Below are 17,887 nucleotides of genomic sequence, written 5' to 3'. Positions count from 1 at the left end.
TCAATAAGTTCATCATAGTATCTGAACTAGTTAAGACTGTGTTTAAAAAAATGCTACCTCAAATATTTTATGAAAACAGGTTAAACAGCAATTATACATACATAAGTAAATACATTAAATTAGGCAATTCTCAAAAGTTTCAGAAATAAAAAATAAATCACAGGGGTGATGCAATCATGGAGAAGGCAATGGCAACCCACTCCAGTACTCTTGCCTGGAAAATCCTATGGATATACCACTCTATATTGAGAGTGGTATATCTGAGACTTATTGGGTTGTACACACAAAAAAAAGAAAAAATAAATAAATAAATCACAGGGGTGATGCAATCAAATTAACACAGATCTTCAGCCAGAAGCAAAATAAATCACAACTTCAAGTTTGTAACTAGACAAAAATCTCTTTCTCAGAACTATTCTTTCAACCAAAAGACAGTTTTCAAACCAGCTGATAAAGACACTCATTAAGGACTCAAAGTTTTATTTGGCCCACCAAACTCATCTTGCAACATCAATCTATACCACAGAAGGGACAAATCTAGAAAAAGAATATGACTATCATTGAAAAAGGAAGAATGTAAACAGGAAAAAAGGGAAAGGAAGCATTATTTGGTGACAACCTTATTTTAACCCAATTAGTCTAGAAAAGTCAAAGAATATAGTAACTGCACAATAAGGCAATGTCACTATACTCCCAGCCTCCAATAAACACCACCCAAAAATGAATAAACGCGTGCACTCAGGAAAGCTTAAAAAAAAAAAAACAAAAACTAAATAGCTCATAGCCATTCAAATTTCAGCAAAGACTTAAATTCTAGAATTCATTTTCAAAAATGGTTTAAGAGTACAATCAGCTTTAGAAATAACATATAAGCTTTATTAATTAGCCTTTGCCAAGTACCTGAAATATGATTTGCATGATTAGAACAGTGATTCAATCAGATTATCTTCACCATACAGTTCTGTATATAGTCTAAAGTAAGGCTTTAAAAATGGTACAAAATAAAAGATTTATGAGTGAGTATTATATGAGTGAATCAGGTGAATGAATTTAAATTTCTTAGAAGTTTAGAGCAGAGATATCTAATCCTTTCTTCAAAAACCAAGGAAGAAATGTGAAGTAAACTGAAAGACAAATCTACCCCCATTAACTGCACCGATCATGCAAGTAATACTGGAAGGCCGTGACATTGATTCTTGATGACAAAAAGCTAACCAAGAACCAAGAAGGCCTCTTCTACTAGCTTAGAGCTTGGCCTTCCCAGGATATAAAATTAACGCTGTTGCCAACTGGTCTATGAAGAAAACAACTAGAAATTTTAAAACCACAAAGGACTTGGGTATGCACCTAGATTTAGAAACCAGAGTCAACTTTGAGTCAACCACTGAGAACTACACAAAAGTCACAGACATGAACAAGGATGGTGCACAGTCCAATTATTTTCGAAGTAGAAGAAAGTCTCTAGCAAGAAGGGGCTCTTGCCAGGAAGAAGAACCCAGAAAAGGTGGACAGCTAAAGAAAGTAAATGTAGGGAGTGTTGGAAGAGCACAAATGGGAGGAATGAGCTTCTGAGATAACCAAACCATGTGAGGCCTCTTACAGCTCATCTATGATTCTTGGCACTCAAAAGGCTGAGTTACACAGTAATGCCCTCTTGTGGCTATAAGTGTTTCTAGACTGGAATATTAACATTTAAATAACTTTAAGTTTTCATACTTTATCTTTTTTGTCTTGAAAGATGATGCTTTAAACTTTAATTTTCTGAAATATCAATTTCTTCCTTTCCTATGACCCCTTCTTCTGATAGCGTTAAATCCCTCCTCTAATCTCCCCTAAATGTTTCCTTTATTCTCTTTAATGTTTCAGACCAAAGGTAAATTTTGTAAAAGAAATTAATAAAATTTTATTGCATTAAAATACTATAAGAATTGTTAAAATTAAGCTAAACCTGAAAAAAATGACTTGATAACATAGAAATTCTATCTAAAAATCAGAATTACTAGTTATTAGATAAATAAGTGCTAGGGAATGTTGTACATGATGACTAGAGTTAACACTGCTGTATGATACATAGGAAGAAAGCAAATCCTAAGACTTCTCATCATTAGGAGAAATTTTTTTCTTTTTCTTTTATCTATGAGATGATAGATGTTAACCAAACCTACTGTAGTAATCCTTTCACTCTGTGTATGTGTATATATATATACACACACACACATAAGCATATTACATATGCACATAAATCAAATCATCATGATATACACCTTAAACTTATACAGTGATGTATCTGTCAATTATTTCTCGATAAAACTGGAAAAATCAGATTTAAAATATTGGAAGTTACAAGAGAAGGAGATAAATGAAGCTATACTTACTTTGACTACCAAACTTTGTTTATTCCTAATAAAAAACTGATTATCACAGTATATAGAAGCAATATACTATGCCCTACTGATACAGATTCAGGCTACAGAACAACTGACAAAATCTGTTTTCATCTCTGTAAGATGGTTAAAACAGTAGTCACACATTCAAAAAGATTCACTTTTTTGGGGGGTGGGGAAATCAGTGTTTATTAACTCCACATTTGATGAAATATGTCTTGAAAGTTGTGCCTAAAATTAACTTTAAGACTGGCCACTTAAATTTCATTAAAAAAATAATCAAGCCATATTTCTTTTGTGAAATATTCAAATTTCAATTTCCACTATGCATTTTGCTTAAATTTAAACAAGATTTTGTTGTTACTGTTTTTAAAGCAGATGGCTTTTATTGGTCTTAGTAGGTGGAAAGACATATGACCTAATAATAATTGAATAATCATTTAAGCATCCAGTCTGCAATGGACACCAGGGATAAAAAATGTAACATGCTATCACTGTTCTTAAGGACCTCTGACAAAAAAAAAAAAAATCAAATGATCAAATAAATAATCTATCAGCAAAGAGAAGCTAAGAGCAGTCGTCTTAGCTGTATCTCTTTAAAAAAAACTAATTCTTTTCAGCAGAATTTTTTTTTAAAAAGGGAAAAAGTACATTTTAGCTAAAACTAGACTGATGTTTTTAATAAATCCTTTTGAATATTCTAGTGGTGTTTTCATACTTCTACGATTTAAAAATATTTAATAAATACATCTGTAGTGAAAAGAAAAACAAGTATCCATCCAGGTTATGATACAGAAACTACTTTTATTGTTACTATCCAGAAAGTTTGACAGCCAATGCTTTCGCCTGTATCCTTTATTCTCCAGGCCTAATTTCAAATAAATACTAGAAAGATCTTTAGATATTTGTGAGAGAACAGAAGGTGGAAAACTACACAACTCACTTAATGAGATTACTATAATCATTATAATAAAACCAGACAAAATATAGTAAAAGGAAAAAAACTACAGGCCTGACTCTGAGTTATAGATGAATTCCTAAATACTAGTGCTATGTAAGAAAAATATTTTCTCATAACTAAGATGGATTTATTCCAAAATGTAAGCACGCTTATACATTTGAAAACCTAACAATATAAACTATATGAACATATCAAAGGCAATAAAAAGCATATAATCATCTCAAAATATGAGAAGATCCATGAGTTTGTCATACATATTTTGGTGATTTTAAAGAATGTCAAAATTCGTTGTGAATGTGGGCTGGACTTAGTGACTCTCTTCCAACAGACAGAATATGGCAGAAGCCATGTTCTCTGACTTCCAAGGTTAAGTCATAAAAGGATAGCTTCTTTCCAGCTCTCTTTCTCTTGGGACCGCTGACACACTGCAGCCAGGTGACATGCTGCCAAGGATACTCAAGCAGGCAGTTTTATGGAATGGCCCACACAGATAAGAACTCAAGCCTCCCACCAACAACCAAAGCCAACCTGCTGGCCACGTGACTGAGCAAATCACATGGCTGGTAAAGCATATCCTCAGGCCCCAGTCAAACCTTCAGCTCTGACTGATCTTGACTTCAACCTCATGAGAGACCCTGAGCCAGAACCACCAAGCTAAACCACTACCAAATTCCTGACTGGCAGAAACTGTGAGTGATAATAAACCTTTATTATTTAAAAAAAAAATCAAACTGATACAACAACAAAAAACTTGAATAGACTATAACCATTAGAAAAACTGAAATGGTGAATAACTCCTGTTCTCTACTATCCTCTGGGGACAAAAAGCATAATCTGAGATAATTTTACAGTTGAGTTCTACCAAGTGTTTAAGGAACAGATAATATCTATCTTTTACAACTGTTCCACAAAACAGCAAAAGAGAAAGCTATCCAACTTATTTTAAAACCAGAACCATGGTGGCCACTGAACATGAAGAGCATAAGAAAATTACAGGCAAATTTCATTTATAGGCATACACAGAAAAACCCTAAATAACATAACTAAATGGAGAAAAATTAGGTTGGATCCCTGCCTTCTAAAGGTGAAGGCTAAAATAATAAAGAAAATGTAGAATATATTTGTATTCTCTAAGTAGGAAAGGATATCTTTTAAAAGAAGACCAAAAAAGGGAGGGAGTTGTTGTCTATAAATGGTAGATCTGACCACTATTAAAATAAAAGATTTAAACATATCAAAATGTTCTATCCTTGATCAGGGATCTAAGACCACATGCTCCAGAACAACTAGCCCCATGCTGCAACTACTGCGCCTATGCGCTTTGGAGCCCATGTGGCACAACTAGAGAGACTGCATGCCACAACTACCGAGCCCAAGCACCAAACTACAGAGTCCACATGCTGCAAGGAAAGATCCCTCATGATGCAAAGATCCCAGGTGCTGCAACTAAGACCCAATGCAACCAAATGAATAATTCTTTTTTTTAATTTTTTTTAATAATTCTTTTTAATGAAGGATTCTGTTTCAATAAAAGATACTATGATGGAAGCAATCTAAATGTCCTTTGACAGAGGAATGGATAAAGAAAATATATGCAATGGAATATTATTCAGTCACCAAAAAGCCAAAACAATGACATTTGCAGCAAAATGTATGGACCTAAAGTTGTCATACTGAATGAAGTCAGACAGAGAAAACATATCATATGATATCACTTAAATATGAAATCTAGAAAAAAAAAAAGGTACAAATGAACTTATTTACAAAACAGAAATAGAGTCACAGATGTAGGAAACAAACTTATGGTTACCAGGAGGAAGAAGGGATAATTTGGGAGATTTGGACTGACATATACAGTCCATCCTAAAGAGATCAGTCCTGGGAGTTCATTGGAAGGACTGATGCTGATACTGAAACTCCAATACTTTGGCCACCTCATGTGAAGAGTTGACTCGTTGGAAAAGACTGTGATGCTGGGAGGGATTGGGGGCAGGAGGAGAAGAGGACGACAGAGGATGAGATGGCTGGATTGCATCACCGACTCGATGGGCATGAGTTTGAGTAAACTCCGGGAGTTTGTGATGGACAGGGAGGCCTGGCGTGCTGCGATTCATGGGGTCGCAAGACTGAGCGACTGAACTGAAATGACTGACTGATACATAATAGTACTGTATAGCACAGGGAACTCTTTTCAACACTTGAACTATATGTGAAAAGAATCTAAAAAAGAGTGAGATATGTATAGACATAACTGATTCACTTTGCTGTACATCTGATACTAACACAACATTTCAAGTCAACGATACTTCAATAAAATTTTTTTTAAATACTGTAGAAAATAAACTAGGAGAAGGTATTTTTAAAAAGACTAAAACAAATAAGTCCTCTCTTAAGTATACAAGGAACTCCTACAGCAAAATAAAGAACCCTAATAGTAAATGGACAAAGAACATGAATATGCAATTCATAGAAGGGAAAATGTGAAAAGTAGATAAACGAAAAAATGGCCACTCTCACTGTAAACAGATAAATGTATATTAAAACATTTTGACATACTATTTTACACCCATCAGGTAGACAAAAATTAGAAAGTTGGATAATATCAAGTGATGTGGATACAGTGAAACAGTTACTTTCTCACACACTGGTAGCAGAAGGATAAACTTATTCTTCAGAGTGGTAGGTAGGACCTAAAAAATCTAAGTCTACAATAACATACCAAGCCAATTCTTCAGCATACATTCCAGAGAAACTCTTCCATAGTCCTTTCAAGGGAAAAGAATATATTCTTTGCAGTGTTGCTTGTGAAAGCAAAGCAAAGAGACAGAAGAAATCACTAAGGAACAGATAAGTAAAATACAGTATATGATAGAATATTATGTATCAGTCAGAAATAAGTAACTAGATTATATGTAACAACATGGGTAAATCTCAAATACAAACCTGCTTTGAAAAAAAGGAAAAAGACAAAGTGAAACACAGAGCACAATACCACTTATGCACATAAAACATATCCACACACAGATACATACATAAAAACTGGAAAAATGTCAACACATGCCAATCTGATCAAAAGGATGCATGTCAAAAACCCAAGAATCAGTACTTAATGCAAGACTGTGAAGGAGAATGAAATTGGAGAGGGGTAATGAAGGAGAAACACACACACAACTAAAGAACATTCAAGAATAGATGATGGAGGTGGGCCATAAATTGAGAAATATGAGCAAGTGAATTTAGTGAAACTGAAGTCCTAAAGAGAATAGAAAAGGAAAAAAAAAAATCCTATGGGAGAAAACCAAAGCCAAGGCTCAGAAAAAAATGATCACTTAAAGCCTATACAGCAAATAAGCAACCTGGTTTAGGTTCTAGGGTATTTTTTTTTTTAACAAGATAAAAGTGTTCTGATTAATTTCCTTTTAAAATTGCAATGTGCAACATAAGTTTACCAAATAAAAGACATAAAAATTAAGTATTTCAACCTTCAAATTTTATCAATAAGAAAAAGACAAATAAGCTGAAAGAGCTTCCCTGGTAGCTCAGCTGGTAAAGAAATCAACTGCAATACAGGAGACCCCAGTTTGATTCCTAGGTCAGGGAGATCCCTTGGAGAAGGGATAGGCTACCCACTCCAGTATTCACGGGCTTCCCTGGTGGCTCAGATGATAAAGAATCCACCTGCAATGTGAGAGCCCTGGGTTTGATCCCTGGGTTGGGAAGATTTCCCTGGAGGAAGGCATGGCAACCCACTCCAGTATTCTCGCCTGGAGAATCCCCATGGACAGAGGAGCCTGATGGGTTACAATCTATGAGGTCGCAAAGAGTTGGACACAACTGAGTGACTAAGCACAGCACAAACTGAAAGAAATAACAATGAAGCCAGACCATGAAAGTAACCAGCTTTTTTCACCTTAAAACTTTCTAGAAATAGTAACTCTAACAAGACAGTTATAATACTTAAAGACTGTTATGTTGCCGTTCACAACAATAGGCATACAGCAGGTACTACCTCTGTTATTTGTCCTCTGGACTAGATGAATTAGCCCACAAACTAACCCTGAATTTTAGGATGCTAAATGACAAAAGCCACATCAAACTAAAATACTATGTAACAGCACCCAGTTCAGAATTATTTTAAGTAAGCATTTAATATCTATACGTAACAAGATTGTCCTCAGTACTTTTACTATTTCAGCTTTTTGGTCTAGTACTGTTATAAAAATGAAGAGTCCAGAAAAAGAACAAGATTGAGTCAAACTGCTGCCAAAATGAGCTACCAATATTATTTCCCTTATTAGCACTGACAGCAGAAGGTTATAAGCTTCTCCTTCCACTCCTATACCTTTGAACATCAGTACACTTTTAGAATTTTGATTCATTATACCTCTCTTTAACTTATAGAAAGGATTATAGAGTTAAGAAGATCAGGAATCACAATCATCATGGAGCTTAATACAGTATGGCACAGAAAGCTAGTTCAATAAATGTCTGTCGAAATAAGTTACTGATTTAACAAGAAAAGTCAACTGGCTTATGTTAATAAATATAGTCTTGCAGCTCTTCTGAACAAACAAAATAAACAATGTATTAACACATCTGAAAAAGTCAATTCCAAACAAATTATAAGATTAATGCTTTTTATGAGGCACAAATAAGAAAGATATACAAAATACATTAAATCAACTCACTCATCTCATGTATATCTGAGCTGAGTAGGATCTATGCCTCTCTTTTATTAACAGATATAATCTTATCCTTACCAATGGGGGATTCTGCAGTTAGACCCATGCTTTGAAGCAATGCTTCAGCTTCTCTTCTTTTTTTTTCAAGATCTGATTCTTCTTGCACAGGAGCAACCGCTTCCTTCTTCTGATCAGTCTAAATTTTTTAAGTTAAAACTTAAATTTACATACGGTATGAAACACTTCTATTTGCAAAAATACATATGTTTTAAATAATGTGCTAACACTGTATACATCTGGAGGTGGGCTTAGTTTTGAATACACATTATAGTCACCAAATGAAAATCATTCTCAAAAAAAAAAAAAAAGAAAGAAAATCATTCTCATAGTTTTAGTAAAAATCTCCAAATGATATGTATTAAATTGATTCATTTTTATATGTAATCAAGAAGTTCTCACAAAAACATTCTGAACAGATACGTTCAAAAAGTACAGTCAATTTCTATTTAATTTATAAAATGAAATTGCTATCCATAGTCAAGAATTGTGGAAATCTCACAAATATATAAATATCAAAATGCTATAAAAAAAAATAAAGACTATCATTTAAGACATAACAAATTTTAAGTAAATGAACAATTTGATTTGTTGAAAAAGTACAAGTGCCTCAAACTTCTATATGTAGTCTTCATTGTACTTATGCAAATTTATGTAGAGGACGTTTGTCAAAAATTCATCTGGAGAAAGGTTTTATTTTTATCAACTATTGGTCTTATTTTCATGGTTTGGTTAAATTAAAATCTACTCTTGCATAGCACAAAACTTTTCGTTACTGAAATTTTTATCAACTTTTATTTTAGCCATTCATAGTTTTAGCGAAATCTTCCAGTTATAAACCTCAATACTCTCAAATCAATACTCTCAACATCTCAAGGGAAATTTAAGCCTTAAAGGGAAAAGTCTTATGTATACACCTCAAAACTCTATTTCAGCTAAGACAACCATTACTCATACAATTATTGGCAGTGAACTTTTTTTAGTCATAATATTCTATCATACCATTTTAACTTAAAAGAGTCATCAGAAAATTTCATTAAAATAGCCAAAGAAACTATATTATCAAGTAAACACTGTATCAATATATAATGATTAGACTTACTGTTTAATAGCACTGATTTAATGTTTCTTGTAATGCTTGATAAACTTTAAATTAGATATAAATCATCTAATAGATATTCTGTACAGCCACTTTTGGCCATGTTTAGAAAACAGATACCAAATTTGCTCTCAGTTCTGAAGGGTTTAAGACTATAGGTACTAGTTTGGAATGGTTCTGCCAGTCTTACTCATGCTTCTATCAGTTTTTAATCAAATAGCTAACCTAAAGGTCCAACACCCTTACAGTAATGGATCACAAAAAGGTTCAGAATAAACTAGAAAATTCTTCCATTGTAGGCCTTTACAGCACCATAGCAATGCTGCACATAAGTTGGACCTTTGGTTTTTCTTTTTCCCTAAGAGATTCCAAGAAGTCTTGGCTATTATTTAGGCCAGTGGTCCCCAACCTTTTTGGCACCAGGGACAAGTTTCGTAGAAGACAATTTTTCCATGGACAGGGAGTGGAGAATGGTTTCGGGATGATTCAAGCACATTACATTCATTGTGTACTTTATTTCTATTATTATTACATCAGCTCCACCTCAGATCACCAGGCATTAGATCCTGGAGGTTGGGGGCCCCTGGTTCAGGCTATCACATAGAAAAACTTCATACTAATGTCACATTAGGAACAAACTATCTTAACACTGGCCATTTAAAACATTGAAGATAAAAATATACAAATCTGTCTACACGGTTTTCATCGGGACAAATGTACATTTCAAGACAGGAGCAAGTAAAATATCTCTAGCTCAGGGTCAATGTATATTTGCCATACATAATAAAATGGTGATGCCAAAAATCAGATCTAAGTATCTAGCCCACCTTCATGATAACATCAAACCCACTACCTGGTAAAAATATTTCAATGACCAACTCATGACAAAGGAGAGACAATCAATTAAATAATCCCTTAACAATTAATAATCTAGTCTATATTTCTCTTTGCTATTATTTATTCTGACAACTAGCAGTTCTGACTGGTAAGATATTCAGATAAGCTCAAAGTCCAAACTAAGCTCTGATTATATCACATTTTATCAGTAATTACAAGGCAGATGCCCCTTACTTTATATAGTAAACATATTCCTAGAAGACTAAGTATGTATATTGAGCTTTTCACCTAGAGTGCTATATGTGCAGTCACAACTGCTGGAATTTTAACTATTCTGAAAGCAATAAAGGTATAAGTACTTAAAATCCAATTATTTTATATTATCTTTTAAAAAATCAAACATACTTCCTTTTTCTTTCTTTCTTCTTCTTTCCTCTTCTTTTCCTCTCTGATTTGAGCCAACCGCTGCTTCTTACGTTCCAACTCTGCCTTTAATTCACTTTTGTCAGACATGTTTGCAACCTTAAGAAGCATACAATCATTTACAATCATCATTAAATTGGTAAAAGGAGTACTCTTTTAAAACTGTTTTTCAAGAAGAGTACTGTCTTGAAAGGCCATGTAGTTCAAGGTCATCAAATGAGAACATGTACACTCTACTTTTAAACTAAAAGAAGCATATATACTACTAAGACCTGAAAATCATTATAAACAGATGTATATAGGAAATATTCACAGTTAAGCATAGTAATTAGCACTCAGTAAACTCTTTAATGTTCACATGCTCAAATTTAACACAATGTCTCTGGCTCTTAAAACAGGACAGGGATTGCCATTAAAAGCCAAGCTCTAAGACACAGTAAATCAGCTACCAGTTTTGCATTCACTCCTAGAAATCTGATAAAACAGGCAGTCAGACAGAAAACTCCTATAAATTCTAAAACTACCATGCAATTAGTAATACTATGGAGAAGCAAAACACAAATATAACTATCAACTGTACTTAAAGGTAGAGCTTCCCTGGTGGCTCAGGCGGTAACGAATATGCCTGCAATGCAGGAGACCAGGATGCTATCCCTTTGGAAAAGGAAATGGCAACCCACTCCAGTATTTTTGCCTGGAGAATCCCATGGACAGAGAAGCCTGGCGGGCTATACAACACACAACATACAACACACACACTTTAAGTATGTTGGGGTCGCAAAGAGTAGGACATGACTGAGCGACTCTAACACACTTTGAGTCAAAGCCCAACAACAAAGTCTGATTGAACAATTGCACACAGCTGACTGGACCACTCAACCTGCGAGAGGCTGGAGCCTCCAGGCCTGACACATTCACTTTCTTAAAACTCCAAGAAAGAGAAAGTCTCAGGAATTTTGTGCTACAATCTCCGCGTCTGGGTACTTTCTAACACACACCGGGTGAGCAGGGCGAAAAGGAGTCACTTCTCCCCTGGGTATAGACCAAGAGGGCGCGGTTCACCTAGGGCCTCTTGGGGAGGTGGCCTCGAACGAGCCTCAAGGCTTCTCGGGGCCCTTCCGAAGGGTCCAGAGAGAAGGGAGTGGGTTCGTCGAGGCCCCAGCCTTCCTGACCCACCCCGCCTCTCCTTCCCAAGGCCGGGCCGGGCTGGGCGGCACTGTCAGCAGGCCAAGCCGCCCTTAGGACCGCGACGCGAGACACAGCAGACAGAAGGGGACGGAAGGGCAGTCCACCCACCTGTTCGGTGGCGGGATGGGGAAGAGTCCGCCTGCCAGCAACTTCCCGGTAACGTCCCTCTCCTTCGCCCGCAAGAGCAACAGCCGCCGCCACTAGCTCCGCGGCTTCCCCCAGCACACAAAGAGGGATGGGCGGCGGCTGCTACGGCGAGAGCTTAGAGACAAACGGCTTCGCCCCAGCCGAGTCGCTCTCAGACAGCAAGGCAAGGCCCCAGCGGCGGGGAGAAGTAGCCTCCCTACCACTTACCTGAGTAAAGCAGTAGCCAAGAGATGAGACAAAGACTCTACCCAAGGACCCGAAGTGTTTCCCCTTTGCCGAAACTGGAAGACTAAGCCTAATAGCCTGCAGCTGGCTAAGCAAACGCCTCCCTCGCCGGATTGGCTCCAAAGAGAACTACAAGCCCCAGCTGTGAGGGAAATCGGCATTCGGCGAGCAAGGCACTCTGGGGGTTGTGGACAACGGTAGTCGCAAAGCATGCTGGGACGTGTAGTGTTTCCTAGTCTTTCGCGTTCCCTCTTTGAGGCCTTCCTTCAAGATTTCAGAGACAAACTTCCCGCTGTTCTCTTTAATGTAGTCTCCTCGGTTGGTCAATCCTCACAATGTTGTATGTGTTATATCTTAAGAAATTTGATTCCACATTGGCCTAGTTTTAAAAAGTGGTGAACCTACGTATTACACTGCACATTTGGTGAACATTTCTAAAATATTTATACCAGTATTAGAAAAAAAACGCCTTGTAGAGGTTTAAGCAAAATCTATAATACAAAATCTAAATTTTGAAAATGTAGTATAACCTCACTGTCAAAAAATGTGAGAAACTGTCTTTAATTATAAAAAGATTTGTAAGTCTTTACTCAGTTTTCACCAGCGTTCATGGTTGTAAACTTGATTAGCTGGATTATTGCAGTTATGAAAAGTAACAATAAAACCTCTGATTGCTATATTTCCTCTTAAATTTCTTCATGTACACATGGAATATCTATTTGAGCCTGCAAATAAAATGATTACTGTTGTAATCAATGAATCAATAAGAATATGATGTACTCATATCCAGCCGGGGACCTAGAAATATTAGGAACAGGTCAAGAAGAGAAAATTTGTGTACTAGAAGGTAGTACCTGAAGGAACTATCCAGGATGCAATATGGAGAGAAAAAAAAAAAAATAGGTAGGAAAGATTTAGAAACACGGAGGGTAGGAGGAGTAGGTCTAACAAACATCTCATGAAATTTTAGATGAGAAGGGGAGAGAGAGTAAAGGCAATTTCAGATGAAAATACAGTTTTCCATAACTAGTGAAAATCACTAATTCACAGATTCAAGAATTCTGGTTAGTTGCAAACAGGATAAATGAGAAGAAATCCAGAATTTGATACAGCTGAATGTAACTGTAAAGAAAAAAAAAATCAATCCTGGAAATAACAAAAATTTCCATTAACTGATAAATGGATAAAATTGTAATGTATTCATACTGTGGGATACTATTCAGCAACCAAGAGGAATGAACTACTCATATATGCAATGGCATGAATGAATCTTGAAAACATCATGCAAAGTGAAAGAAGCCAGACATAAATGGCTATGTACCGATCTCATATTTATGAAACCCTAGACAAGGCAGAATCCTAAGCAATGACAAAAAGCAAGCCAGGGGTTGCCTGCATTGGGCTGGAGAGAGTAACTAACTGTCAAGGAGGCAAAAGGAAACTTCTGGAGTCATGGAAGCATTCTGTTACTGTGGCTTGGTAGTAGTATGTTTTGCAATCAGGAAGTGTGAGACCTCCAACTCTGTTCTTTTTTGAGATTCTTTTAGCTATTTGGAGTCCCTTTAAGTTCCATATGAATTTTAGGATGGTTATCTTTATTCCTGCAAAAAAAAAAAGGCTGAACGGATTTTGGGGATGGATTGTATTGAATCTGTATATTACTTTAGGGAGTACTACTGCCATTCTTTCTTTTTAAAACCTTTAATCATTAAGAAAAAGAGGGAGGGGGCTCAAAACAATACAACTAAAAACAAAAAAGGAGGAGTTACACTGGATACCACAGAAATTCAAAGGATCGCAAGAGACTGTTACAAGCAACTGTATGCCAATAAAATGGACAACCTAGAAGAAATGGACAAATTATTAGAAAGGTCCATCCTTTCAAGAATGAATCAGGAAGAAATAGAAAATATGAATAGACCAATCACAAATACTGAAATTGAAACTATAAAAACTTCCAACAAACAAAAATCTAAGATGAGATAGCTTCATAGGTTAATTCTCTCAAACATTTAGTGGAGAGTTAACACCTAACCTTCTGAAACTCTTCCCAAAAAATCCAGAGGAAGGAACATTCCCAAACTCACTCTATGAAGCCACTATCACCCTGATACTAAAACCATACAAAGATATCACCAAAAAGAAAAAAGAAAGAAAGAAATTTACAGGCCAATATCACTGACAAACATGGATGTAAACATTCTCAACAAAATACTAGCAAGCAGAATCTAGCAATATATTGAAAGGATCATACACCACAATCAAGCAGGATTTATCCCAAGGGTGAAAGAATTTTTCAATATCCATGAATCAATCAGTGTAATACACCACATCAACAAACTGAAGAATGAAAACCATATGATCATCACAGTAGATGCAGAAAAAAACTTCTGACAAAATTCAACACTCATTTAGAATAAGAACTCTCCAGAGAGTACTGCTGTCTTAGTATCTTCCAATCTGTGACCTTTCAAAGTCTTCTGTGACCATGGAATATGTTTCCGTTGAGTTAGTGCTTCTTTAATTTCTTTCAATAAATTTTTCTTTTTTCTTTTCTTTTTTTTGGTTTCATTGGTTTTGGTTTTTAATATACAGGTTTTGGCCTCCTTGGTTAAATTTTATTTAAAAATTGAATTCTTTTTTATGCTCTTGTAAATATATTGAAGTTTTAATTTTGTTTTTGGGTTGTTCATTGCTAGAGTATAAAATACAGCTGAGCTTTGTGTGTTCATCTTGCATCCTAAAACTTTGCTGGATTCATTTATTTGCTCTAACAACTTTTTTTGTAGATTCTTTAGGATTTTCTGTTCACTATGAGGTTATGTCCCCTGTGAATAGAGATAGTTTTACTTCTTCCCAATTTACACATATTTTATTTATTTTTCTTGCCTAATTTCATTGGCTAGAATTTCTGGTACAGTGTTGAATAAAGTGATGAGAAAGACCACACTTGCCTTGTTCCCTAAGGGGAAAAACTTACAGCCTTGAAATTACTTCTTTTTTTTAAAAGGTCAGAATATCTCCTCCTTTCATTGGCAGAGTAACCAAGATTATTTCATGGCGTCTGATCTCTCTTAAGACCACGGGAAACCCCTCAGCTGTTATATGGCCCTATTCACCCAGGCAACTATGTCAGCTCTGGACCGGAGGAACTGATGACTCCAGCTTTCAGGCACTGAGCTGAAAGAGGTGTGGGACATACCTAGATATAGTTTGGAATTTCCATCCACTTAATAGGGAATAGAGGCTGTGTGAAACCCTTTAATTAGTTTCTATCTCCTAGTGTCCTGAAATTTCTATCTCAATGTGATTAAAGAATCACTGGCCAAACAGGGATGCATATCTGTTTTTCAAATTCTAAAATCTGATTAAGTAAGTAAAGGTATATATAGCCTTAGAATGCAGTACCATAAAACTTTTGAGATTAGTGTGGTAGTTTTCTATATGCTGATGGCAAATAACCTTCATTATAATTTACAATTGAAAAAAGTAAGGTACCACCCATGGCTGATTCATGTCAATGTATGGCAAAAGCCATCACAATATTGTAAAGTAATTAGCCTCCAATTAAAATAAATAAATTAATTTAAAAATAAAAAAAAGTAAGGTACAGACTCTCCAGAATGAAAACCACAATCACAGAAAGCTAACCAAAATGGTAACATGGATCACAGACTTGTGTAACTCAATGAACCTATGAGCCATGCTGTACAGGGCCACCCAAGATGTGCGGGTCATGGTGGAGAGTTCTGACAAAACGTGGTCTACCGGTGAAGGAAAAGGCAAACCACTTCAGTATTCTTGCCTTGAGAACCCCATGAACTGTATGAAAAGGAAAAAAGATATGATACCAGAAGATGAGTCCCTTAGGTCGGTAGGTATCCAATATGTTACCGGGGAAGAGTAGAGAAATATCTCTAAAAAGAATGAAGAAGTTGGACCAAAACAGAAATCACACCCAGTTGTGGATGTGTCTGGTGGTGATAGTAAAGTCCAATACTGTAAGAACAATATTGCATAGGAACCTGAAATGTTAGGTCCATGAATCAAGTTAAATTGGACGTGGCCAAGCAAGAGATGGCAAGAGTGAACATTGACATTTTAGGAATCAGTGAACTAAAATGAACAGGAATGGGTGGATTTAATTCGGATGAAAGTTATATCTACTACTGTGGGCAAGAATCCCTTAGAAGAAATGGAGTAGCCCTCATAGTCAACAAAAGTGTCTGAAATGCAGTGCATGGGTGCAATCTCAAAAATGACAAAATTACCTTGGTTTGTTTCCAAGGCAAACCATTCAGCATCAGAGTAATCCAAGTCTATGCCCCAAACACTAATGCCAAAAAAGCTCAAGTTGAATGGGTCCATGAAGACATACAAGAACTTCTAGAACTAACACCAAAAAAGAAATGTCCTTTTCATCATAGGGGATTAGAATACAAAAGTAGGATGTCAAGAGATCCCTGGAATAACAGTCAAGTTTGGCCTTAGAATACAAAATGAAGCAAGGCAAAGGCTAACAAAGTTTTGCCAAGAGAATGTACTGGTCATAGCAACAACCTCTTCCAACAACACAATGATGTCTCTACACGAGGACATCACCAGTTGGTCAATACCAAAATCAGATTGATTATATTCTTTGCAGCCAAAGATGGAACAGCTCTATACACCAGCAAAAACAAGACCTGGAGCTGACTGTGGCTCAGATCATGAGCTCCTTGTTGCAAAATTCAGACTTACATTGAAGAAACTGGGGGAAAGCACTAGGCCATTCAGGTACAACCTAAATCAAATCTCTTATGATTATACAGTGGAGGTGATTAATGGATTCAAGGGATTAGATCTGGTAGACAGAGTGCCTAAAAAACTATGGACAGGGGTTTGTAACATTGTTCAGGAGGTGGTGACCAAAACCATCCCAAAGAAAAAGAGATGCAGAAAGGCAAAATGGTTGTCTGAGGAGGCCTTACAAATAGCTGAGAAAAGAAGAGAAGTTAAAGGCAAAGGAAAAGGAAAGATATACCCATTTGAATGCCGAGTTCCAAAGAATAGCAAGGAGAGATAAGAAAGCCTTCCTCAGTGATCAACGCAAAGAAATAGGGGGAAACAATAGAATGGGAAAGACTAGAGATCTCTTCAAGAAAATTAGAGATACCAAGGGAACATTTCATCCAAAGAGGGGCACAATAAAGGACAGAAACAACAAGGACTAACAAAAGCAGAAGATATTAATAAGAGGTGGTAAGAATACACAAAAGAACTATACAAAAAATGTCTTAATAACCTGGATAACCATGATGGTGTGTTCACTCACCTAGAGCCAGAAATCCTGGAGTGTGAAGTCAAGTGGGCCTTAGGAAACATTACTATGAACAAAACTAGTGGAGGTGATAGAATTCCAGCTGAGCTATTTAAAATCCTAAAAGACGATGCCGTTAAAATGCTGCATTCAATATGTCAGCAAATTTGGAAAACTCAGCAATAGCCACAGCCTGGAAAAGGTCAGTTTTCATTCCAATCCCAAAGAAAGGCAATACCAAAGAATGTTCAAACTACTGCACAACTGCACACATTTCACATGGTATCAACATAATGCTCAAAATCTTTCAAGCTAGGTTTCAATAGTACATGAACTGAGAATTTCACATTCTTGAGTTAAGTACAAGCTGGATTTAGAAAATGTAGAGGAATCAGAGACCAAATTGCCAGCATCTGTTGGATCATACAAAAAACAAGGGAATTCCAGAAAAACATCTACTTCTCCTTCATTGACTATACTAAAGACTTTGACTGTGTGGATCACAACAAACTGTGGAAAATTCTTAAGGAGATAGGAGTACCTGACCACCTGAGCTGTCTCCAGAGAAACCTATCTACACATCAG

At 36.1% G+C, this 17,887-nt stretch overlaps 1 protein-coding gene across 7 annotated transcripts in view; it reads right to left on the bottom strand.

The window, feature by feature from the left end:
* The window catches only part of DYNC1I2 (dynein cytoplasmic 1 intermediate chain 2), a 53,975-nt gene extending 41,824 nt beyond the window's left edge, over positions 1–12,151 (bottom strand). Inside the window, exons 1-3 of one of the 7 annotated variants that reach the window (XM_043487829.1) lie at positions 11,986–12,151; positions 10,426–10,542; positions 8,106–8,223 (exon numbers count right to left, since the gene is read on the bottom strand). In XM_043487829.1, the coding sequence (XP_043343764.1) occupies positions 8,106–8,223; positions 10,426–10,533 (226 nt within the window). In that variant the 5' untranslated portion in view covers positions 10,534–10,542; positions 11,986–12,151. Of the gene's footprint in view, positions 1–8,105; positions 8,224–10,425; positions 10,543–11,739; positions 11,939–11,985 lie in introns of those variants that run through there. The other 6 variants (XM_043487832.1, XM_043487827.1, XM_043487831.1 and 3 more) reach the window with 6 other exon arrangements.
* Positions 12,152–17,887: the final 5,736 nt, after the last annotated feature.

Source organism: Cervus canadensis, chromosome 15 (genome assembly GCF_019320065.1).
Source record: "Cervus canadensis isolate Bull #8, Minnesota chromosome 15, ASM1932006v1, whole genome shotgun sequence".
Lineage (NCBI taxonomy): Eukaryota > Metazoa > Chordata > Mammalia > Artiodactyla > Cervidae > Cervus > Cervus canadensis.
This window is presented reverse-complemented; position numbering and strand designations above follow the sequence as displayed.